The following is a 27,735-nucleotide window of genomic DNA, read 5'->3' as shown; positions in this document are numbered from 1 at the left end:
ATGATATCAGGGGTGGGAGGGCAGTAGATGGGGGAGGGGAGTTGTTTCTGTGTGAAGGGTGAAAAGGATAACTATTGCATTGTTCTGTACACCTGAAACTTACAATGAAAAATTAAATAATTAATTTTAAAAAATAAATAAATAAACACATTTAAACCAAGAGGAACAAAATCATTGGTGTTAATTAAATTTCCACAGTCTGACCCCAAAGGCTGAGTTCTTTAAAATCCTTTACTCGTCATTGTGCTAGGATGTCCTACTCTAGAGTAATTTATTACATAAAAAGGAATTTTTATTTTATGAAATTGTGATAACCATATCTTCATACCATGTAGAAAAAAACCTCATTGTACAGCAAATTCGTTTTTACCAGTAAGCCATAAGTTTTCTTGAATGTTAAATTTATATGTTTAGAGCCCATCTTCATGTCTGTTCTTTAGAATCCACTAATGTGGGAAAAGGGTCACATTTTAAGAGCAATGGAAAGAGTTTCAAAAAGATGTGACAATAAAATACTGACAAATATCAGCAAATAGATTCTTATGCAAATAATTTCCAAGTCTTGACCTCTCCCATAACTTCCACACACAACTTTATTCTTCAAATTAACTAAATACATGAAAGTTAGGCAAAATATACTAAAAAGGGTAAGTTAGCAAAATATGACAAATTGGATTATATAATCATTCAAATCAAGCGGCAAGAGATTCAAAATTAAGTCAAAAACAAACCTGGCTTTAGCCTGCTATATGGTTCATATTCATGTTCCAAGGCACAAACAATCATTTTCAAAATTCTATGTACCGCACTGCTATCCAAGCGAAAGTCAAGAGGACCTATAACAAGGCTTTTGGTCGACTTCTCCTGAATTATTCCCAAATCTTCATTTTTTCCTAAAGAAAAGTCTTGCTGATTTGCAGAACCTTCAAGAAACCAAATTTTATATTAATATTTTAAGCATCAGATATACCAAGTATACAGTTTAATATTAATCTTCTTTCATCTTTTCACCGTACAATTCAATGCTTTAAAACCAATTCTCCAGCAGCTGTATACACAGAACTTTGCCAATCTGTAATTTTCTCAAAGCAGATGAGAAGATATTACCACCAAAAAATAAAGTTATTTGGGGCAAGCCGAGTGGCTCAGTTGGTTAACAGTTGGCTCTGAGCACGAGCTCTGAGCAGCTAGGGCCGCCGGTTCAGTTACCACATGGGCCACTGACGCTGTGCCCTCTACAGCTAAGATGGTGAACAACAGCCCCACCTGGAGTTCGGCTGCCATGAGTGGCCGGTGACAACGTAGGCTGCAGTGGGGCTGCAGTGGGCTGCTGTGAGCTACCGTGAGTGGCCAACAGCCAGCATGAGTAGCTGGCAACCAGTGAGAGCTGCAGTGAGCTACCATGAGCGGGATGGCCAGCGACCAATCTGCCTCAGTCGGGAAGAGTGCAATGATCACAATACCAACATGGGCCAGTGAAGCGACGTCCTCCACAACTAGACTGAAGAACAAAAATACAGCAACTTGTCTGTTCCCCTTCCCTGATTCCCCAACGCTGTTCCCCTCTCTCAATTCCCCAATAAAATCTTAAAAAAGAAAACCCAAATGATTTAAAAAATATTATTCCTGTTGTCTATTTAATGTTATAAGAAGTACTACAAAATTGAAATGGTCATTCTTAGAACATTCTTCACTAAAATCTAATTTCTTATATAAATGATTCTATACACAATACTATTATGTTGACGAGGAAGGGAGATTCTAGAGAAAGCTGCATTTTACTATTTTATCTTAGAAGTTTCACTAAAAATTAGATTGTTTAAAATTACATATTCACAGGCTACCTTGTGACTTTAATGATGACCATGGAAGTGAACAACAGGTATTAACTGCTTTGCACTCTTTACAGAGTAAAATTATTATGGCCATGATCCATGTTGCAGAATGCAAGTATCTCAATCCTTTATCTGGCCACATATTGAAGAAAAACCAAAGCTGTGTTCTAAAAAAATATTTTGGCTCTACCTACAGGTATCTCTCCTTACATACACTCCTTATATCAGAGATTTGGTTTTAATACATAAATCCACTATTATAAGTGACAATATATGGTAACTTTCCATTCTTAATCCATTTTGTCTAGTCACACAAAAATAGGGAAGTAAGGTTTTCCAGTACTTAATACCTTTAGAAGCTAGGAAAGCCCAAAGAAACACAGAAATTCTCTATCAACACCTCCTAATAACTTTTTCAAAAATACATTTCCTTCATTTCAAACAAAGGAGTTCAATTCCATTTTTAGTCTCGTTACTATGGACAAAGTGATTAAATTATTTGTATATTCTTAGCAAGATGACCACACAGCGACTTAAATGTCACATCAAATAAGACACGAAGCATTACTCTTATGCCATTTCATATGTATAAATAACATCAAGACACATTAGAAATTAGGTATAAATAACATATTCACATTTTAAAAATTACTTTTCATAGCGAAACCAGGCATTTCTAGAATTACCTATAGGATGGGGTAACTTAAAGACAACCAGAACTCTGGTTGCAAATCTCAATATTCAAAAACAAGGAAAATGCCCTGCTTTGAGTCCTGCAGGGGCTATTAGGCATCCTGAACGAATGACACTTTGTAAGAAGACCCTTCTTTTAGACATCAAATTGTCTCAACAGAAACCTATAGGCTTCTATTTTTTTCCAGATAATGCAACTTGATTATACTACAGTTTAAATTTAGATGCCAGTAACTTGTCTGAAATGTAAACTGTGACTGGCTTTTCACTATATCTTTTCAGTAAGGTATTTATTTGTGTCCACCTTCAATATGTTTTGTCACTCCAGCCCCCTGAATGTTTGGATACTCTTTATTTAGCATCAAGACAATATGCAGCTGGCCTAATAAAAACAAGGGACCTGGGCCAGACGAGTGGCGCGTTGGTTAGGGGTTGGCTTGGGATGCCAGCTCTGAGCAGCAGGGCCCATGTTCGGATCCCACATATGAGGGCCAGTGATGCTGCGCCCTCTACAGCTAAGATAGTGAACAACAGCTCAACCTGGAGCTGGGCTGCTATGAGTCCCGGCACTGGCATAGACTGCAGTGGGGCTGGCCAGTAGCTGGCATGAACTTTCTTGACCTGCCATGAGCCGCCGTGAGCAGCCATACAATGGCCGGTGAGCAACTGCCTCACCCGGGAAGAGCGCAATAATACCAACAAGGGCCAGTAAAGCAACGTCTTCCACAACTAGACTGAAGAACAAAAGGACAGCAACTTGTCTGTTTCCCTTCCCGGATTCCCCAGCGCTGTTCCCCTTCCCCACTTCCCCACTAAAAATATTTAAAACAAAACAAAACAAAAAAAAAGAGGGACTTTTCAGTCTCTCCAGGACAGCCAGAGGCAACAGAGCCTGCACCGCCCCCATCTGCCTGTACTCTTATACCTATCGCTAAAAAAATTATTCTTCCTATCTGAGAAGGAATCTGCAAGCTATCAAAACAATTCCACCAACCATTTGTGTTGTCTGTGTGCAAAAAACACTACTTTCATTGGTGAGAAACAATATATCCCCAGTTGTCCTCTTACTACAAATTCACCTGCTCTCTTCCCCCATGGTCCTCACTAAAGTTTGCTTGTAGTTAACCTACACCTTATGAGTCTGAGTCTCTGTATAAAACCCATATTTTTAAAGAAAAAAGCCTGTTTTAGCTCTACCCCAGGAACTAGAAAACTAATCCTTAAATAGAATAATGTAGGAATCAAGAATCCTTATATTGCAGCAAACACCTAAATGAACACCAACACCTTCCCAAGACATCCAGATTCAAAAGGGCAATGAACCATGTCTCTCTCATCCTTTTCCTCAATAGAATAATGGAACTGTTTCAATTTTATCATTTTCCATGTCTCTAAAATCTCCCTATTGTAGATTACATTTTCAGCTATCTACTTTAGGTCCAGAAACACATTTGCAATAACTTCCTAAATAAAAAATACAAATGGGTAATAGTTATAACAATAACAAATATTTAAGCAGTTATATTAATAACAAATATTTCAATTTATTTTTTAAAATATTGTTTGCTTTCGAGAAGATACTTATCAGTATCAAGCAGTAGCAACTATCAATTCAATTTTAATTTATAGGCCATTTTATAATATGGGTAAAGTAATACTAAATCATTTATCATAACAAAAATAATACAAGCTCTTTTTCTGACTGCATTTACTAGTTTCTTATATTAATTAGAATACTATCATAAATTTACTTAAAATACATGAATCAAATGTTCTCAAAATTCATTACAAACTTTGTGAAATTATTAATTTCATATGCATTTAGATAGACAAAATTTTGGCACTTTTTGATAATTTAGATTATAAAAACAAATAAATGTCAAGTAAACCAAAAATTTTAGTTATTTCTTTAAAGTATTTAAAATTAACCTCTCATGAAAATTCAAAATACTTTTCTTGGGTTCCTAAATACTAAATATTCTACAAATTTCTTGTTTCAATTAATACAAGAAAGAAGAAAGTCTGCACAATACTTATGAATGTAGGCTGTAGACTGGGTTAGCTGGGTTGAATCCCACATAACAGGTATGTGATCTTAGCCAAGTTACTTAACCTGTAAGGACTGGTGTTTTCTCGCCTGTAAAATGGGAATAATAGCTATCGTACAGGGTTACTAGGAGGAATAAATAAGCTAATACATGTAAAACACTTAAAACAGCACCTTCCACCATTTAAAACTCTTAAATAAATATAAGCTATTATTATCACATCATCACCATCATTATATTATAAGTGAATGCAGATTCACAATGATAAACAAACACATGAACACAACCACCTAAATGCAGGGAAGGAATAAATGAACAGATTAAGTGAATGAATGCACACATTTTTAAAGTACATATAACATTCACAAATTAACAGAATTTTATTATTTTCTAAAAAAATATTACTTGCTTGCACAATTGAGATGTATAAGTGGTAAAAACAAAAGCAAGTAAGTGATTACTACCAATCTCAGAACACCAGTTTCCCCTAGTGAGGGCGGGAGGAGAGTGTGATAGAAAAGGAACAGAGGAGGCTTGTCAGACACTGACATTGTCCTATTTCTCACCTTATGTGGAAAATACACAAATACACAATTGTTTATAATTATTCGTTATTCTGTACATAAATGTATAGAAATTTTCTGTTTGTGTGTTATAATCTAACATTTTGTTTCTAAAAAGTTAAGAACTAAGCTATTTATAACATTGTATACTATTCACAGAAATGGAAAGTACGAAAAATTCAAAAGTTAACAAACTACTAGCTTCTGGGGCAGAAAATACATAAGCACCCTAGCAAATATAAATGCTGCTATCTTTTTAAAATTGTAGAAGCAACATATGTACAAATAATAAAATTTTCACCACCAGGTTTTCTTTACTTGAAAGGAGACCACTCCACACTCCACTTCCTCACAAGATACTGAACCACAACACACGCATAAGACATGTACTGAACAAGAAACCTACCAGCTTACATTTGGCAACTAAGACACTGTAACAATTTGCAAAGTTCTTAGAACACAGACTTCTAGGTTGCATTTTTCATATATCTAACCGACTACTGAACATCTCAACCTCAATGTCCACAAACCTCAAAACGTATCTTTTCCTCTAAAAATCTTTTCTTATGTCTGTCTTCCTTAGTGGTTATCACTATCCACCAAGTAATTCAAGACCAAAATCTGAAAAACTATTTAAATTTTATTGTTAAATAAAGCAATGCAAAGGCAGTGAGGATTTTAGGCACAGGAATTAAACCAATCTGATTGCAGAATGGATTACAGGAGGGCAGGAAGGAAAGCAGGGAGCCAGTAAAAAGCTACTAGAATCTAGAGATGATAGATTGAATGAGAGTGACTACAGTGGAGCTTGTGAGAAGTGAATGAATTCAAGATAGATTTTGCAGATAAAATTTGACAAAATATGCTGACGTGCTGGATGCTAAGAGAGAAGGAATGTGTCATGATGGTTGGTTCCCAGGTCCGGCTTGAGCAACTAGAAGATGGTAGAATTAATTTCCAAGATGAGAAGACAGCAAATAGGGAAAAGTAATAGGCAGTAGGGATATTAATAATTCAATTTTGGATATATTCAGTTTTGAGATACTTGTGAAACACAGAAGTGAAAATGTCAAGTATGCACTGTATATTTAATTATAAACCTTAAATAAGATAATGTTTGGACTAAAAATACATGTATGAGTATCAACAACATATAGAAGGCACTTAAATTAATGCAAAAGAAAGAGATTACTTCAGGAAAGAGTTAAGAAAAGAAGTGAATCCAAGGTTTGATAAATGAGAACACCAACACTTAGAAATCCATTACAAAAGGAAGAAGCAAAAAATGACTGCTCTTTCCTTCTGTTTTCATCTAACAAAAGATAATGATCCTTCAAGATCAACGCCTCCGTGAAGTCTTCAACCCCACAGACAAAGGTAGTCGTTTTCTTACATGGGCCTCTCTTAGCTCTCTGTTTAAACTACTGTTCATAACGTGACATATTACAGTCATTTATTTAAGTGCATAGCTAAACACTGCTTATTGATTTCTTGAGAAATGTTTTAGTCTTCTTTGCACTCACAGTATCTAACTTATCACCTAATACACATAATTTTTTTATATGAAAAATTCACCAAAGAAATGGTGAACCTATTTTCATTTAGTTTCAACATGAAAAGATACTACAATAAACAAAATATTGTATACTGATGTGCACATAAAATATCAAATGGTTAAATTTTCTAAAACATAATTTGACTTAACATAATAAAATTAGAAAATGAATAAAAGATATAACAAAGTAATAAACTAGGTGTCCATAATTTCTAGAATATATTTCTATTTTTCTGCTTAAAACAAACTTTTTTAAAGAAAAAGATCTATATAACCCTCAAAATGTATTTAATACAGAAAAGGAAGTTTATTCTTTTGACAACTTAATGCAATATGAAATTTGGTGTATCAAAATTTTAATATTTGGTATATATGAGAACTAATGCTAGTTTTTTATACAAAATGTCTTCTCAATCAGCTTCACAAAAAAAAGAATTAAAAATGTCATGAATTTAAGAAAATTAACATGACACTAAAATTCAACCATTCCCCAAAATAACAGAAGGTAAACTTAATGTAACAGAGTACAACCAGTCAAGGACCAATCGATTCTGAAGAAGCCTTTGTTTCTGTTATTCAAGGAAAAGCAAACATAAAAGAAGCCAGTACCTTTGCCACTGGTGTTCTCCATTGTATACAGGTAATCCATATAGAAAGCCCCAAACCTTTGCATTCCAGCTATCTCAGTATATGTCTCCTGTCAACAAAGCAAAGTAAACAGAACACACATTGTACAGTACAGACTTTTGAGTTTAAAACCTGATAGGTCAAAAATCAGACATACAGTTTTACACAGAATGTGTATCAACTCAAAGGATTACCAAAACAGAAAAACAGAGGTTATTCAAAGAATTCACTTCTAAGAAAGGTAATATGACCTCTATTGTAGACCACACAAAAGGACATTCATAATTCTACTAGATATTTTGACCACTTTATCAATAATGTCTGGTTAATGAAGCAGGACAGTACACTCTTGACCTTTATCACCATCACGAAACTGTCTAATGATGTATACTCTCAAATAGAGTTAATCCTTAAATATTTCTGTACACTTATATGGAACAGTTCAAACACTAAAGATATACTAAAATATTTAAATGTATGTTAATTATGCAGGTCAAAATTAAATTTTTTACTTTCAACTATAAAAGTAAATCTGTAGTGAAAGAGTTAAAATGTAAATTATTTATTCTATTATACTAATCTTCAACTAACTTTTCTGAATTTTAAAATTGAGTCCATAAAAGTACATTAATCTTACATAAAAAATTCAAACCATACTAAGATATATACATAGCAATATGTGAAATTCTTCTTCTCTTCCCATAAATCCCACAGCATAAAACTAACTGAAATTTAAAAAGACACTTCTATATGTTTCCTCCATGACTATTTTAACAGTAGAGAATGGATAAACAAACTAACTGTGGCTGCAATACTCTAAGAGAGGTTTCTGTGAACTCCTCAAACCTCTCTAGTATAGAAGCTAGAAGGAAACATTCTAAATGTCTCTATATAAACAAATAGCATTCAGAATATATTACTTGAAAAGAAAGATGGCAATCACAAGTATTCATATAAAGTGTCCACCAAACACAGTCTAGAAGTTGGCTCAAACATATATTCTCTGACCTTATGATGAGCTGCATCCAAGATAAATTCTGCACGAGTACCATTATTTTCTGGGCTTCGGTAATCAAACAATGAATTTGTAAGGTATGTCAAACCTTTCATACTCAAATTTTCACCACAAATAAAGAAACAGGCTTCCTGAAAATAAACACAAAATTTTTGAACAGGAGGAAAAATCATTAGACTGTTAAAGAAAATAAAACCTTGGCTTTATAACACCCATTCAGTAGTCAATAGAAATCACTACAACTTGAAGTCCTGTAAAAAGACAAGGAATGCTGTCTCCATTTTCACTTCCTATTTTGGCAAAGAACATTTTAACAAACCAAAAAGGAACTCCAAGTAGCTGCCATAAACAAGAAAGAAAAAACATTTATGAATTGGAAAGTATCTGGAACTACTGTCCAGGTGTTAAGTGCTACCAACTTTCTAAATTCCCCTGAGCTCTATAAATTCTTACAGGGGAAAACAGTAAAGTTCCTCTCTCAAGCCAAAGTTGTATGTAGTCTAACAGATTTTTGGTATGGTTAAACACTTCAATAAGCACTTCATCATCCTTGCATTCTATCCAAAAAAAGCGGGGAAAGAGAAGATTTTGACTTACGGTTTCACTTCTATTCATATTCTCTTCAAAATCTTTAACACCCATAATTCCTTTAAGGCACATGGCTCTACAACCTACAAAACCAATCTGGCAATCAAAGAAAGGCTCTCCCATCATAAGGGCCTGTAAGAGGAAAAAGAACATTACAACTAAGAACTTCAATTTCATAAAAATATTACAGGCTTTCCTTGTAGAATTTCTAAATTAGTTGAAACATCTTTAGGAGTATAGCCTTTCCAAATTTATTCTTCTCAGACCATAAACCCTATTAAGGTAAGAAACGTCTTCCTTGTCCCTGTATCCTCAAACCTTTGTATCCTCAATGACTGGCACTTCATAAATATTAATCCACACATACTTATGAGTCCACACATGTTAAATGAGAAATATAAATGTTTCGTATTACAGTAAAATCTTTGTTAAAAGTATTAATTATTTCAACCAATACTACTGACCACTAAAATAGAAATATAAAACTATAAATATACTTTAAACATACCACTTATGATAAAAATCTGTATCTATTAAATATTAACTTTAACGATCATTCAAAAGACATTCAAAATGTATGTTCAATGTTGAAAAATTACCTCAACTGTAGTTCCTTCTTGTTCCCAACACAACACTTCTTTAGATTTTACTTTCTGAGGGCTGTAATAACTACTCTCAGCTTGCATTTCAGTCAGCTAAGAAACAATATAAGAATATTAAGTAAGTCAAATTAGTATTAAATGGCAATAAACTTCCCATATTATGATGAATTGATGGAAACGAGGCCAATTTTAAGATTCGGGAAATTTAATTATTAAGCAGGAAAACAGGTGCAACAAAAACAGCTGTAACAGATTATCCATGGTATAAAGGTTGAAAATGCTAGTCTAAGCTCATACAGAGAATTTAAATACCACCTTATTTTTACTTAACTCCTTTTTCTTAATGATATTGCTTTAAAAGGTGAAAGCTGTGCAGCTATAACAGTCCCACAGTCATAAAATAGTTCCTATATTCTACCAAAATTTTACATATATTTTAACCTCAATTCATGTTATATTCACTAATATAATCAAACCAGGTTTGGTTCAATCATTTCCAAGATTTTTCCCTATTTGTAATAAAAAAGAAAGCTGTGAAGAAACACAAATAGATTCACCAAATTCTTTCTAGTTCTATAAAAGTAGGTCCGCGGGTGTTTATTTTCAAAGTATGTGTCTCTCAGTATGTCTCACAGATTCACAATCATGCAACAAAAACTGAGTGCCTACTATTGGATTATCGGAAAAGTCATGACATATTTTTTTTTCGTTGTAAAAATGCGTAATGACTTTTCCAACAACCCAATAGATAACAAGTACTAATTGAGATGCTGACAAAAGAAAAAAATATTCTTGCTCCCCTGAAGCTTACAATGTATTATTTGTATATACCCAAAAACTAAATAATTTATTTTTAAAAGGTATTTTCCTAAATGCAATGTGGTATCCTGCCTTGGATCATGTAACAGAAAAAGGACATTATGAAATTCAATTAAAGTCTGGAATTTAACAGTAACGCATTAATGTTGGCTTCTTAGTTTTGACAAATGTACTGTGAAAACCTAAGAGGTTAACAATAGGGGAACTGTGTAAGAAGTATATGTGCACTTTCTGTACCATTTTTACAACTTTCCTGTAAATCCATAATTATTCCAAAATAAAGATATTATTTTTAAATAAGAGTATTCTGCTCATGTTTGCTAATGATTCAGCAACCCTTAGTCTCGTAAAATGGATACAAATGTAAAGTCAAAGATCACTTTTTCAAAAAAAAACAATATTTAACTTAGGTCAAATAGAATTCACTGAACCAAAAAGGTATGATTTTAAGTATGATAACATTTTTATACTGAAAATCAACTAATTTTTCTCATTTTTTGTAACAAAGAGTTTTTTATACAAGCCCTTATTTCTTGCATGCTTCCAGAACTGGTACACACATGTTGCTGTTTTCAACTACAATTCTATATAATCTAAAATGCTTAAGTAAAATTGAATATTTTAAACTTGATCACCTTTCAGCTGTCTACAATTATTGTAGAGAAAAGCAATTAATTGATTAAAAGGACTCAGACATTACAAGAACAATTTTCAACATTATTTTTTAAATGCTACATTTAATTTAGCATGATTTTTGTTGGATTAATATCAACTGTTCAGAATGCTAATGTAGAAACATGACCTTATTTTCTGACCAAAATATGAACCACAAATTAATTCCATACACATTCTTCAAATCCAAGCTGAACAATGAATTCTAATGTTTTCCTTTAAATATCAAGATATTTCCCTTAAAGAAACCTTAGACATAAATGTTTCAACCTTTTAAAAAGATGTATTAACTAATGACAAACACTGCCCAAAATCTATAAAAAGTTTTGTATATAACTGCCTATTCTGACTCATTTTAATACAATTTTTTTCATCAGTGAAGTTAATAGAAATACACTGGAATAATTTCAAATTCAAAATAGGCAAAAATCACAAAAAGATAATTCTTTACTAGCAATCCTTAACATCCCTCACCAACCTACTGGATGATGTAAAATTAGCAATATATCTAACAACAGTTGGCTTTTTATTATATTTAAAGATTTTATCATTTTTAATATTGCAGATTGATCCATATTCCTTTAGTTTAATGAAAGATCAAACAGTGAATTTCAATTAAAAATTTATAATAATTTGTTTTGTTAAAAGAATTCAAAACTAATAAACGATGTTAAAATAGCACAGCTAATGTACACATTTTTATCATTTTTTCCTAAACTTTATTAGCAAAGAAAAAAAAATCTTTGAAACTAATCAAGCCTTGACTAAATTTTTGTTGAAAATTATTCTGTGCTTTTCAGCTTTTGTCATATTAGAAAATAATAAATGATTTTAATTAGAAAACTTTTTAAAGTCTAGTTACTTTAAAATATTTTAATCTAACCAAAAAAATATTTTAATCTATTATTTGCTATAGTTATAAATTGTATAGTTTTACTACTAATTAAAATTTTTTATTTCAAGCAGTTAACAAACGATCCAAGCAAAGTTAAAATACCATAAGAGCAGAAATTTCAGTTTTTCTCACTGCCATATTTCCAGTATCTAACAAGTTGCCTAGAATAATACTTATGACACTGCTTTACAGGTTAGACACATGAGTTTATCGCCTTCAGAAAAATGTCTCCATGAAAAAATAAACCTACAAAGACAAAATCGGAGAAAAAAAACTAAAACAAAGAGAGGATTCCAAAAATTTTGAGAGATGGAAAGCAGATAAGGAGATGGGTAGATGGATGAATGGATGTATTTATTCAACAGATATTTGCTGAATATGTACAGGCAATTTCCAAGAGCTGGAGGTGCAACTAACCTTCTTTAAAATTACCACTTATTGAGTTTTGGTGTACTATCAAAAGAGAATATCCAGGGCCGGCCAAGTGGCGCGATGGTTAAGAACTGACTTGGGACGCGAGAGGGCCCCGGTTGGCATCCCACATATGAGGGCCGGTGACACTGCCCTCCACAGCTAAGATGCAGAACAACAGCTCAACCTGGAGCTGGGCTGCTGTGAGTCGCCGGCGATGGCATAGGCTGCAGCCCCTGTGGCAGTGGGTTGCCATGGGCTGCCATGTGTAGCCAGCAGCCGCAGTGAGCGGCCGTCCAGAGGCTGGCGACTGATCTGCCTCGCCCGGGAAGAACACAATGATGGTGCCAACTTGGGCCAGTGAAGCAACGTCCTCCACAACTAGCTTGAAGAACAAAAGGACAGCAACTTGTCTATTCCCCTTCCCCCAATTCCCCAGCACTGTTCCCATCCCAATTCCCCAATAAAAAAATCTTTAAAGAAAAAAAAAGAAAGAGAATATCCATGATTTTCTGAAAATGCTATTATTCCTTCATCCACTGATGAGCATTTGCATTGTTTCAACTTTTTGGCAACTCTAAATAGTGCTTTTATGAACATTTATTCACATCTATTTGAGTACAATTTTCAATTTTTTGAGTATATACCTAGGAGTGGAATTGCTGGATCATATGATAATCCTATGTTTAACTTATTGAGAAACCATCAAACTGTTCCACTGCAACTGCACCATTTTACATTCTCACCAGACCTCCCATTTGTTTTTAACCAACTCCAACTAAGATTCCATCAGTGTCAAAGCACAGCTCTGGTCAAGATCACCAACAATTCTACATTGCCAAATCCAATGATCTATTCTCACAAATGACCTACTCCCTCCACTTTAAAACATTTATGGCACTTAACTTCCAAACAGACACTCTATTTGCTTTTTTACTACATCACTGGTCATTTATTTTCAGTTTTGCTCGCTATTTCTTCCTCATCTTTCCAAATATTTAACATCACAGTGTCCCAGAGCTTGGTCCTAGAATCTCTCTTTTTTTCCTATCTATACTGATTCCAGATTAATAAAATCTTGACTCTCAGATTTATAGACCCAGACCAAACTTCTAATCTGAACTCAAGATTCATAAATCCAACCAGATAACTATACTTGAATATACAGTGGGCATCTTAAACTTGTCCAAAACCAAACTCCTGATATTTATCTCAAACTTAATCCTCTCACAATCCTCCTCTCTCAAGAAATTGGAATTCAACCCTTCTTGTTGCCCAGGAGCCATCCTTGGATCCTCTTTATTTTATTTATGTCTCACCACAAAATCTATCAGGGATTACTGTCCTTTTGACCTTTAAAACACATACAAAATTCAGTTACTTTTCACTACCTCCACTTGCTACCAACCCTAGTCCAAAACATCATCATCTCTTGCTTGAAAATTTCAATCCTCTCTGTCAGCTCTCCTTACTTCTGCTTTTGTTCCCTTATCACCTATTCTCAACACAGCAACCAGGATGATGCAATTTAAAACATAACTCAGATTATTCTATAACTACTATGCTAAAAATTGTCCAAAAACGTTCTACCACACTCAGAATTAATGACAACGTCCCTAAAATGTCCTACGCAGTATTATAATTTATGGATCTCTCCCATTGCCTCTCTGACCTGATTCTGTACTATACTTCCACATTAGCTCACTGTGCTCTGGCCCCACTGGCCTCTTTGCTGTTCCTTGAACTTTTGGGGCCTTTACATTAGCTATTCCTAGAATGTTCATTTCCACATACCTACAGAACTTCCTCTTTCATAGGTCTTTGCTTAAATATCCCCTTCCTATTAAGGCCTTCCCTGATCACTCAGTTTCAAATTGCATAACCTCACGTCTAGTGGAAGCATTCATTATTCTTCTTCCCTCTTTATTTTTCCATACATAACCCATATCATCAATGGGCATACTATATATCTTTATTTATAACAATTCATGTTTTAAGAACCAGGATTTTTTTTTTTTTTTTTTTTTTTTTTTAGCTGAGCCATCCTGCTACCTGTTGGCAGCTCAGCAGCAACTCAGCTCGGGCCAGGCATCGAACCGCTGTTGCTCAGAGCTCGCACTCTTGCACGAGCTCTTAACCAACTGAGGCACTCAGCCGGCCCAGAACCAGGGATTTTTATCTGATCTGTTCAGTATGACAACTCTAGAGTCAAAACAGTGTCTTACACATAGATGGTGTTTATATATATTTACTCAATGAATTGGATACTGTTCAGGAATATTGCATGTGTAGTAAAACTATTATAAAAAGCCAAGGAATAAATAACCTAAAATTAAGGCTGGGTTATATCTAATGGGCAAAGAAGACAAATATGATTAAAGAAGAGCATATAAGAGGTACCAAAGTACTAGTGATTTTATATTTCTTAAAAGGTTATTCACTTCTTTAACCTAAAAATACATATGGTATAATCTCTTTTGAATATATATTTCACATATATTTGTTAATGGAGAAAGTGCTCAAAGTATGTTAAACACTGCAAAAAAACAGAGTTAGATGAGGACCTAGATAAATAATTGGATTAGGGCCAGCCAAGTGGCTCAGTTGGTTAAGATCTCGCTTGGGAGCACCAGCTCTGACCAGCAGGGCCACGGTTCAGATCCCACATTGAGGGCCAGTGACGCTGCGCCCTCTACAGCTAAAATGGTGAACAACAGATTGACCTGGAGCTGGGCTGCTCTGAGTCGCTGGCGATGGTGTAGGCTGCAGCAGGGCTGCAGTGGGCTGCCGTGGGCTATGCAAGAGGCTAGCAGCCAGCGTGAGCGCTGGCAGCCGGCGAGAGCTGCTGTGAGCCACCAACCAATGACCAGCGACCGATTGCCTCACCCAGGAAGACCGCAATGATAATGCCAACATGGGCCAGAGAAGCGACATCCTCCACAACTAGACTGAAGACCAAAGCAGCAATTTGTCTACCTGTCTGTTTCCCTTCCCCGATTCCCCAATAAAATGTTTAAAAAAAAAAAAAAATTGGATTATCTTAAAGAGTGAAAGAAAGGTGAGGAAAGAGAGAAACTATACAAACAAGTCTTTTCAAGAAATTGTGCAATGAAGGAAAGCACGGAGATGAAACAATAGCAGGAGGGGTACATGAATTCAAAGGAGGTTTTTTAATGTGCATTTATTTTTTAATGCACATTGATTAATGCACATTTTTAAAGCACATTAATGTGCATTGATTTTTTAATGGAAATATTAAGACATTTTGTATGCCAATTGAAACAGTTAGTAGGGAGAGAAAATTTTTCCATGAAGCTGATAAGAAAAGGAAAACGGAGAAGACCTTAAGAAGATGGGAAGAGATCAAAGTTCATAGATTTCAGATGCGAGGACATATACCTTTATAAAGTAAGGATTATTAGACTGTATCTTACGATGACAAAGTATAAAATAAACTTTAAGCGAGATCCTTACTAGAAATTGTAGTTTAAGTATTAAATTGAGAGAGATAAGAATACCAATAAAAAGGAAACCTACTTTGAAAGTCACAGTTGCCTTTGTACAGTAAAATCCTATAGAAACAACAGGATCCTTCAAAGTCTGTGCTTTTTGCTGATGCGTGGCTGTTGCAGGATCACTCCCAAGGTAGTCTTCCTCACCATCATCGTAACTCACAATTGCGGGCACAAAGGACCAGGCCCAGGATACCCATCCCTGCGACTGCTCATCCTCTTGCTGTGAATACAACTCTTGGCCTTTGTACGGAGCAGGATACTGCATATCTATCCTTGTTTCATCTTCAACATCTATCAATCAAAATAAAGTCATTTTAAATAAAACAAAAGGATTTAACTAAGAGGAAAATTAGGAAGGTAAATTCTATAAAAATATATCTCACACATCGTGTCTACATGTAAAGTTTGACCATCTCATACACTGGCTATTATTATTTGAAACCAATAATTTAGCATTACCACTTTTAAGTTTCTATACGTTGTCTGTATCAATCTCCTTTTATAGACCACAATTAATGTTATGTGCAAAGTAGTTTAAGACAATTTTAAATGGATTTCATAAATACACAGGGTAAGTTCATTCTTTGCCATTTCACTCATCAATTTAAACAACAACAACAAAAAACCCAAATCCCAAAAATAAGGCTAAAGTGCTAAAAAAACAGACTTTTCTCAGAAACATAATACCAGAAAGATCCAAGAAAAGTTCTTGATTCCCTGATGCGCCCAATGAAAAAGGAGACTGGCAAGTGTTCTAAGGCAAAACGTTTACCCTAAATAAAGAATTTACCCAAAGGATGAAAATAAATGTTACAATGAAATTATTCTTATATGTAGTTGAGAAAAATAATAGTGTTAGTGACTCTTTACTAGTAGTAAGTAACATAAATTAGTATCTTTCCTATTTACCGATGAAAAATTATAGCAAATGCTTTTATTTGGTTACAAATTAGCAGACTAAGAATTTAAATTCCAACACTGTAACATATTCCAGCTTTGTCAAGACAAATTCCACCAGCCTCTTAACATTATTCTAACAATACAAACAAACGGTGTATATTCATGAAATTTAGGAAAAAAAATACTTTTAAAAAAAGTATAAGCAGTCCCCAACACATTCAAGTATATCTATTCTTCAGTGATAAATCTATAAATACACAAATTCCGTTAAATATCATCCTCATTCAGATCCACTTCTACGTTTTCTGGCTAGGAAAACTATTTAACTTTTTTAGTCCTACAACAAGAGACTCCTGGAATATCCTACACTTATCCATTTACCTTCTTTCATCTGGAAAGGAAAAGACTTAATAAATAGTAATTAGAGTACCTAAAATATACCATATTTCCCCATGTATAAGACACACACATTCTCGAAAAATTTGAGGTCTAAAAACTGGGTGTGTCTTATACAGTGGTTGTAGATTTTTTACTTGCATTTCCCGCTTTTTCGCGCTTGTCTTTGCGCTCATTGTTTCGCACTTGTTACCAGTATATTACGGTAGGTTACATTTTGCCATGTCCTGCCCAGAAATGGCTCAGAAAAGATTTTCGTACAGTGCTGAATTCAAGTTAAAAGTGATCCAGTTTGCAAAAGTGAATAGAAATCGTGCTGCTGAACATAAGTGTGGTCCTCCTCCAACTGAGAAAACAATCCGAGACTGGCTATGGGAAGAAGAAACCCTACTGAAAACGCCACGGCAAAAGGCCATGAGAGGCAATATATGAAGACAGTGATTCACCATCAGACACAGATGAGGACAAGCTAATGGTTAGGAATTTTGACAGTGAACAAGGAGTTGTATGAATTTTATGATGAATAAAACTTGAGTTCAATAACTTTATGTGATACAATTTTTTTCAAATTTCGGGCCCCAAAATTAAGGTGCGTCTTACACATGGGAGTGTCTTATACATGGGGAAATACGGTAGTGCCAAGGTGCCTTAGCCATTTTACTTCAAAATAAATTATAAAAGCTATAATTACAGAAAACGTTAGCATATATCCTCCTGTCTAAGCATAAACATTATATAAATATCTACTGGGGAATAATAAAGCCTGTTATTAACTGTCCCTAGTAAGATCTCAAATTGGATATCATCACTAAATATTGTAGTTACAAGAAGTCAGATCACCTCAACCTAGGAAGCAGGGACCAGACTGGGTCCACAGAGGTGGACTCTAGACCTTTCTTGTCTAACCCATTAAAACAGAAGGACTATCCACAGCTTGATCTTTTGAAACAAAAGAAACGTCACTAACAGAGGTCTGAGAAACCGGTCACTATAATTTATACTTATTAGTAGTAAAAAAAATAAATAAGAGGGATTTTGATGAAAGATGCTTTTGAAGTTCTGAGACTTTACTGCCTTTTCAAAAGAATGAATTAAGGCCAGGAAAAGGAAAAAGCATCTCCTTGATATCTGGTCAGAATTTCCTACAATACTCTTTTCCTTTGAAATAGTGCATCTTAATCTGGGGACCCTTTGACAAAATTCAGGAACTCCATGAATTTCAATGGAAAAATATATATTAATTATTTAACTAAAATGTAGCATTCTTTTAATTGTGAATGTAGGTAACAAATCACAGTTGCATCAGTAGTACTTTCAACTCTAAAACCTATAGAAGTCACAGCTATATCAAATAGTGATTGTGAAGTTATCTCAAAATATTTACACATATTGCTACTTTGAAACTATGACAGCTATTAGAGTTCCTGCTATATTTTGTTGTTTAAAATGTTAACACAGAAGCACATACAAAAATACAACAAAAAAGACAAAATATATGAAATAATGGTTTTCAGACGCTAGATGTCAGGCAGTGAAGACCAGTGAATCCTGAGAGATGGGAAACAAGAGAAATGAACTCTATGATTGCCCCAGCTTAACGCCTGGAATGAGTTTCTAAAGTCATGGCCAAGAAAGCAGGAATCCAAGCCGACCTCAGCAATCTCCTTAGATGATAAGACAAAGTAATTAGTCCAGGGAAACTAAGGTGGCTCGAGTTTGCAGGGCAGAGTATCAGATGAGAAAGACCTGTTGAGCAAAGAGCTCCTGAGATCTGCAGAGGGTCCCACTCCAGTCCTCAGCTGAGTAGTAATCGGTTTCATGTAAGGCAACTACAGAAACCATGAAAAGAACCACCAGAAAAGAACAGTGGGAACAATCACCAAGGCTTATACAGAATTGGGAATACTCTGTGTTCCCACAAGCCATGGGAAAAAAAAGAGCTTTTAATTCAGAGGGTATCAGGCAAACTATTCAAAAGGGTAATTGTCTCAACAGTGGGACAAACCTGGGCTTAAGCTAAATGGCTGCTCTGATCCCACCTAAAAAACCCTTTAAAACAAGATTTCAATGAATTATGTTGTTTCCAAGTAACTAAACTTTTTGCTAGAATACAAAAGTATCTAGCACTCAACAGTAAAATTCCACAATATCTGGCATCCAATTAAAAATTATTTATCAGGCATGCAAAGAAGCAGGAAAATATAACCCAGAACGAGAAAAAAAAGTCAGTCAATAGAAAAAGACCTAGGAATGATGCGTTCACGGCAATAGTAAACAAGGACATTAAAACAGCTATATAAAAACTACACAATACTCAAGAAAGCATAAACAAGGATAGATATGAAAGATATATTTTTTAAATCCAAACTGAACTTCTAAAGATTAAAAATACAGTATCTGAGATGAAATATAAACTAGATGAGATTAATAGCAGATTAGATACAGAAAATTAGTAAACTTGAACAGAAATAGAAAACTATCAAAAATGAAACAAAAAATAAAGAAAAAAACATGAACAGAGAATCACAGAGCTCTGTAGAACTTCAAGATGCTTAATTCACATGTAATTGGAGACCCCAAAGGAAGAGAAGGAAACTAAAAAAGATACTTGAAGAAATAAAGCCTAAAAATTTTTCTAAATACATATATATGAACCCACAGATCTAAAAACTCTAATGTATTCCACAAGTAACATGAAGAAATGACACGAGGACATATCAAAATCAAAATGATTAAAACCTTCTGTGAAGAGAGGTTCATAGGCTTTACCAGAGTGTCAAAGCAATCCACAGCACACACAACAAAAGGCTAAGAATCCCTGGTTTGGACAAATGAGAAAACTAGTTCAGACTCCTCTGGAAGCAAATAGTGGGGTTGATTTATTCCTTTGTTTTAACATACAAGAGAAACCTCGTCACCTTCTTAGATCACAGAAAGCAATAGTCATAAAAGAAAAATTTGAAAATTACATTTCATCCATATTTAAAACTTCTGCTCAAGAGACACCTTTTAAAAATAAATTAATAAGTCACAGACTGGGAAAAAAACATTCCTAAACAATGTACAGTAAAACCTTGGATTGCAAGTAACTTGGTTTGCGAGTGTCCCACAAGGGGAACAAAAATTTCTAATACATTTTAACTTGGTAAACAAGCAATGTCTTGCAATACAAATAGTTTGCTTCCGGAACGAATTATTATCGCTATCCAAGGTTATTACCGTATATGATAAAAAACTTGAATTCAGAATATATAAAGAACTCCTATAAATCAGTAGTGAAACCCAAAAAGGTTTAAAATAGGCAAGTACAGTATTTAATACACACTTCAGAAATATAGATATTAATGTCAATAACCAAATGAAAAGTTCAAAATAACTGCTCAGAGAAATGCAAATTAAAACAAGATACCACAACACATTCATCAAAATGGCAAAAAGTAAGTAAAGACTGACAACACCAAATGTTGGCAAGGATGTGGAACAACTGGAACTTTCATACATTGTTGATGGGAATGTAAACTGGCACAACCACTTTGGAAAAAAGGTCTGGTAGTTTCTTAAAAAACAAAAAAAAAGCTTAACATACAACTGCACTCTTAGGTATTTACCCAAGAGAAAGAACAGCACATGTCTACAACAGACTTGTAGAAGACTGTCCAGCACAGCTTTATTTATAATAGCCAAAACTGGAAATAGTCCAAGCATCCATCAACAGAGGTCAACAGGGGAATGGCTAAATAAACTATGGCATATTCATATGGTATATTCATATAATGTACCTAGCAATAAAAAGGAAATTACTACTGACAATAATGAATCCCAAAAATATTACGTCTTTAGGGCAGTGATAATACTCTGTATTATACCATAACGATGGCTACATATCATTATACGTTTGTCCAAACCTACAGAATGTACAACACTGAGTGAATGGTAATGTGAACTATGCACTCTGGGTGATGATGATGTGTCAATGCAGGCTCATCAACTGCAACAAAAGTCCCACTCTGGACGGGATGCTGGTAATGGGGGAGGCCATGCATATGTAGGGACAAGGGGTATATGAGAAATCTCTGTACCTACTCTTCAATTTTGCTGTAAATCTAAAACTGTTCTAAAACAATAGTCAATAAAAAAATGTTTTAAGTAAACATTATCTTAATGAAAGAACACCTTCAAAAGAGAGTACATACTACATGATTCCATTTATATGAAATTCTACAATCAGCAAAATTAATCTGTGGTTTCTTTAAAAATTCAGAAAAGTGTTTACCTGAGCAGAGGGACAGTAGAGAACAACTGAAAAGGCATGACAAAACTTTTGGAGATGTTAATGATTTATATCTTGATGGGTGTTTTGCATCACACAGGTGTATGCATTTCTCAAAACATGTTGAATAGTATACTTAAGATTTATGCATTACACTTTGTAAATTTAACCTTCAAAAAAATAAAAAGTCATTAATATGTATAAACTTTTAACAATATGCTGCTGAAGTCTAGGGGTGAAGTGTACTGATGTGTGTAACTTACTTTGAAAGGCATCAAAAAGGCTGGTTGAACTGATGATGAGAAAGATGTCAGACAAAGATATGGGATAAACCAAATATAACAAAATATTAATTGTAGAATCTAGATGATGAGTATGTGGGTATCTACTGTATAACACTCTTTCAACTTTTCTATGTATTTGAAACTTGTCATAATAGCATAGTTGGAAAAAAATAAATTGAGCACCTTTTATGTGCTAGGTTTTGTTCTAGGTGTTAGACACTGTTCCTATCTCAGGAGTTCATTATCTGACAGGAATTCACTCTTTAGTGTGAAATAAAGGTATGTTATATTTTATACCTATAAATGATTATTAATGTTGCTCCCTAGGCTTTTAAGGTGATAAGATTTTTAAATAAGTCATAATTTAAATATTATATAAATTTGGCCTTTAAAAGTATACGATAGTCACAAAGTCATACAACCATCCTCACTATCTAATTTTAGAACATTTTCATCACTCCATAAAGAAAACCTCTACTCATTAGCAGTCACTCCCCATTCCCTCCTCATCCTCCTACCCTGGTTACTAATCTACTTTCTGTTTCTGTGGAATTGCCTATTATGTACATTTCATATAAATGGAATCATACATTTTCTTTTGACTGGCTAAACACTTAAGATAATGTTTTCAAAGTTCATCATGTTGCTGCATATATCAGTATTTTGAAAATTCCTTTGTATAACTGAATAATATTCCCATGTACAGATATACCATAATTGTTTATCCATTCATCAGCTGATAGACATTTGGGTTGTTTCCACTTTTTGGTTATTATAAATAATGCTGCCATGAATATTTACATGCAAGTTTTTATGTGGACATATGTTATAATTCTCCTAGAAGTAGAGCTGCTGGGTAATATGGTAACACTTCGGTCAACTTTTTGAGGAACCAGATTGTTCCAAAGCAGCTATAACATTTCACATTCCCAACAGCAACATATAAGGGTTCCAATTTCTCCATATCCTTGCCAACACTTGTTATTATAATAATCTTTCTTGATTATAGCTATTCTAGTGGCTATGAAGTGGTATCTCACTGTCGTTTAGATTTACATTGCCCCTCATGACTAATGATGCTGAGCATCTTTTCATGTGCATGTTAACCATTTGTTTGGATAAATATCTATTCAGGTCTTTTTTCCATTTTATAATTGGGTTATTCATTCCTAAGTTTTAAATGTCCTTTGCTAAAGGCTCTATCTACAGAAATTAATCTTCTCCTAATTTTTCCTGAGTCTCAGGCCCAATGCCAAGTCAAAGTCAATCATTCCTTTCATCATTTTTCTACTTCAGATATTCATACCTCTATTTAATCAAACATACTATCATTCTACCATACTTCATATTTAACTGTTCACATGTCTGTCCACTCCATTATATCTTAAAATTGTAAAAGCACACATCTTTTCATCTCTATATTTTCCCACATTACCAACAATAATGTATACATATACTATGCTTAATAGAATAATGAATTGAGTAACTGAAGTTAATCCACTAGATATACTTCAATGAAGCAAATATTTCATTAATTAGTGCTCCAATTAATTAATTAGGTATCCTCAGTAAAGCATAGTTAATTAAGTATAATTAATTATATATAATTAAGTATTAAGTATATATAACTCAATTAGTTTTAATGAGTTTTGTGAACCTTTGCAGAAAAATTACCAATACTATAATTGGAGGTTGCACTACCTTAACTTTTATATAATATACATTCTAACACTTATACATATTAGAAATAACAAAGTTTTTTTAGCTTGCAGAAAAAAGAAAATCAAAATAGTATCCAGCATGTAAAAAATTTAAAAATCAAAGTGGTGTCATACAACCAAAATAAAATCATCCCGTCACATTAGAACACTGCAAAACTCAATCTAATGTATTTTTAAAGTTTCACAATGATTCAAATGATTCAAAAATTTCACGATTCAAAAAGTAAAAACATTTTGTAAGAACAATAGCTCTAAAATAAATTTTTATTATATTTACCTGTAATGTTTCCTAACATATCTTTATTGTGACAGGTAGAGTCTTCTGTTTCTCCCTCTTTAAAATTCCCTATTTCTCCATAGTAAAGCGCAATCCCAAGTTGCATTATACGGATAAACATAGGCAGTTGTTGATCTGTGATGGAAAGTTTCAAACTCTCTACTAAGGTATGAATCTATATTTTGAAAAAATAAAAACAACAAAATCATGTTCAAAGGGAGTACATTTTAACATGAGTAAGGAAATGTCAACAGTCTTAAACAGAGTACCATAAGAGAAACAGTAATGTCCCAAACATTTCTAATATTTAAGCCAAAATATTAATTTATTCTAAAATCTTAAGAATTAAATTTTGCTATTAACAATAAAACTTAGACATATATTAAGTCAAATGATGTAAATGCAAATAGAAACAATAATGAAAAGATATAGTCACACTACATTTCCAGATAACTCCAGAAAGAAAGTTATGTAACCAAAATACAGTAGTTCCCCCTAAACTGTAGGGGATATGTTCCAAGACCTCCAGTGGATGCCTACAATCCTGGAGAGTACCAAACCCCATATGTACTATGTTTTTCCTAAACATAAATATCTTTTCACTTAAAGGAAGCACTTGAAGCCTTCTCTTTGGCATAACCGAAGTGTCAGCATCTCTACTCTTGCACTTTGGGGCCATTATTAAGTAAAATAAGGGTTACTTGAACACAAGCACTGCATTACCACAAGTCAATCGGGTAACCATGACAGCTACTAAGTGACTAATGGGCAAGTAGCATTTACAGCAGGGTGAAGTGAGATTTCATTCCACTACTCAAGATGGTGTGCATTTAAAAGTTATGAACTGTTTATTTCTGCAATTTTCCATTCAATATTTTCAAACCATGTTTGACCACAGGTAACAAACCATGGAAAGCGAAACAGTAGACAAGGGGGATCTAATGTACCCACTCTATAATGTTAAGAGTATGATAGTACACTCCCCAAAACCAGAAAGATCTCTCTCACAACCAAGAAAAAAATCTTCATTGAAGACTTTTTAGTAAAACTTCAATCACATTTTTCGGCTCTATTAACCAAAAAAAATAGATATATGTCCTAAAAAAATAAGCTAGAGGGACAATTATTAATATTATAAATATGGAAATATGGACATAATAAAAATGTTATTGTCAAATATGGAAAACCAACAGCAATATATGTTCAGGAAAGTTTTTCAAACAAATTTTAAATAAGATATTTAAACATGACAAAATTTATAACATCAATCAATTATAAGAAAGAAATAAGATTAATTACTAGCAAATAGGATATATAGCAGCCAATCAAAGTTCTCCTCACAGAAATAGACATCAGTGAAATATAAACACAGCCTCAGTTTAATGGTTTCCTGCTGTTTTATAAACATGGAATAAAACCAATTAAGCCATAATGTCAAGTCTTTTGGAAGGTTTATTTTGACTAACTGGTATTTGAGTGTCTATGAAACATGAAAAAGAAGTAATGGCAATCATCATATTTTTAGGGCTAAAGGAAAAAAAAATTGTACTTTAAGGGGAATAAAGCTGTATTGTGGAGGGGAGGAGTGCAAAATGCCATATTCAAATAAGAGTACAGGTTTCTTACAACTGACCTAAAAATGATACACTAAATAGACCATGAAGAGGTAAGAAAATCGTGCGGAGCTAGAAGGGAGGAGAGAAATGTACAGTGTAGGCCTGCCAAACTCTTCTTCATTTGAGATTTCTCTACCACATCCTTTTAAATATTGCATGGTGCCAGTGATAAACAGTCTTAGCAAAATCAAAACAAAGATTCAATTTTATACACATACTCACAAACACACACACATACACGTGTGTGTATATATATATATACATAAAATGTACAAATATATACATATCTTTAAAACATATATTTTATATATGATATACAGAGGGTGCCAAAAAATGTATACGTATTTTAAGAAAGGAAAAAAACTGCATTAAAATTATGTTGATGGTAACCATTTTGAGCACCTCTTGTAATTGCAGAAGTCAAACATGACTTGTATTCATCTTTTGTTACCAGTATATATTGAATATTACAATTTTAATACAGTTTTTTCCTTTCTTAAAATGTGTATACATTTTTTGGCACCCTCTATATATGCTATAATCCATAAAATTAATCCAATTAAAAATTCAACCAAAAAAACCTGAATGGATTTTTCAAAGAACAAATGATGAGTGAACATATTTTCAAAAAATCTAATAATCAGATAAATGTTAATTAAAACATGTATTATTTGTTGCTCAAGAAGTTGGTAATTTTTAAAACATGATCATATTTAAAGAAAGCAAGAGTGTAATACAGGTACTCCCCTAAATGTTCATAAGCATTTGCACTGGTTAAACCTTTCCGAAAACAATCTGGCAATACAGATCACAGGCCTTAAAAAAGTTTAAACCCCTTAATCAGATATTTGCAAATACAGAAATAATTCCTAAGGAATTTATCAGATATGTGGTCAAAGCTTTATGTGCAGTTTCATTCCTCTGGGAAAAAAAAACTAAAAGAAGAAAAACTAATTTTCAAAAATAGGAGAAATTTTAAATAAATATGATATACCTGTACAAAACAAATTTATTTCTCACAAAAAGATAAAAAATAAAGAGCGAAACAAAAATGTAAATAAATTCAAAGCCACTTAAATATACGTGAGAGGTTTAAACAAATAATTAAGGAATCTGGAACATTTTGGAAATCACTTGTCTTTGAGATGATCAATGAGCTTTAACCATGTCAATTTAATACATATTTCCTAGGACTAGGAATTGGAAGAATGAGTCTAACTCAAAATGGTAAATCATACATCACAATGCATAGTATTAATTAAAAACTCAAAATTTTATAATGGTATCTCATATTTAGTGATTAACAAAGTCTAAAAAATACATGCCAACATGCTTATTTATCTTAAGGCATGTTTTAGAATAAAATGTCATGGCTAATCAATTTTGAGAATACAAACTTACTTATATGCCAACACTAAGTTTTCCTCAAGTTCACTTATTTTTTACTTTCCTCTATTTTAGCTACATCCCAGAATATACAATTAAATTTATACTAATGATAAATAAGATTATTTTATATAGTAAAGCTTCTATGTTTCCATTACTTGCTTTCAAAATATATCTTAGATTTACCTTAACATTTCCCAACTTTACTAGTAGATTCAAAGCTGAAAAAGGAAAGTAAGCCCATTATCCAGAGACAGTTAACAATACTATAGAATTAATACTCTCCCATGTTTACCTTTGCCAAAGAAGCAAATTTAAAAATAGGAGGGAAAAGTAATAGAATTTTTAAAACACCAATGTGCACTATACAGAGTAGGGAAAAAACTAAAACACTCATGACTGAGCACTACCAAAGAAACACAGGTGGATTTCATGTATAAATATAAATTTAAGTATAGTAGAGCTACATAAAATAGAAACTGTTAGATGTTTAAAACAACGTAAAAAAATAATTTATACAGCCATCCCTAAACAGGCACAGTAGTCAATACAAGTGTACAGACTTAGAGCCAACTTTTCCATTTAGAATTTTAGTATTCAGAGGCATGTGATTCAACAATAAAAATTCATTTCACATTAAAACTTTGTTAACAGGGCCAGCCAAGTGGCGCGTTGGTTAAGAGTTGGCTTGGGACGCTAACTCTGAGCAGCAGGGCCCCGGTTCAGATCCCACATGAGGGCCAGTGACACAGCTAAGATGGTGAACAACAGCTCGACCTGGAGCTGGGCTGCCGTGAGTCGCCGGCGACATCATAGGCTGCAGCCCCTGCTGCAGTGGGCTGCCATAAGCTACCATGTGTGGCTGGCAGTCAGTGTGAGCGGCTGGCAGCCGGTGTGAGCTGCCAAGAGCCGCCTTAAGCAGCCATCCAGAGACCGGAGACCGAACTGCCTCACTCGGAAAGAGTGCAATGATAATACCAACATGGGCCAGTGAAGCAACGTCCTCCACAACTAGACTGAAGAACAAAAGGACAGCAACTTGTCTGT

At 33.7% G+C, this 27,735-nt stretch overlaps 1 protein-coding gene across 6 annotated transcripts in view; it reads right to left on the bottom strand.

Moving 5' to 3' along the window:
• The window catches only part of VPS13B (vacuolar protein sorting 13 homolog B), an 810,211-nt gene that overhangs the window by 712,994 nt on the left and 69,482 nt on the right, over window positions 1–27,735 (bottom strand). For all 6 annotated transcript variants that reach the window (XM_019642540.1, XM_019642536.1, XM_019642534.1 and 3 more), the window contains exons 7-13: window positions 23,687–23,861; window positions 15,861–16,129; window positions 9,524–9,619; window positions 8,934–9,056; window positions 8,330–8,467; window positions 7,304–7,391; window positions 732–923 (exon numbers count right to left, since the gene is read on the bottom strand). In XM_019642540.1, the coding sequence (XP_019498085.1) occupies window positions 732–923; window positions 7,304–7,391; window positions 8,330–8,467; window positions 8,934–9,056; window positions 9,524–9,619; window positions 15,861–16,129; window positions 23,687–23,861 (1,081 nt within the window). The remainder of the gene's footprint in view (window positions 1–731; window positions 924–7,303; window positions 7,392–8,329; window positions 8,468–8,933; window positions 9,057–9,523; window positions 9,620–15,860; window positions 16,130–23,686; window positions 23,862–27,735) is intronic.

Source organism: Hipposideros armiger, unplaced genomic scaffold, assembly GCF_001890085.2.
Source record: "Hipposideros armiger isolate ML-2016 unplaced genomic scaffold, ASM189008v1 scaffold_70, whole genome shotgun sequence".
In the NCBI taxonomy this organism is placed as follows: domain Eukaryota; kingdom Metazoa; phylum Chordata; class Mammalia; order Chiroptera; family Hipposideridae; genus Hipposideros; species Hipposideros armiger.
Note: the sequence above shows the minus strand (reverse complement) of the source record. Positions and strands in the feature narration are given on the sequence as shown.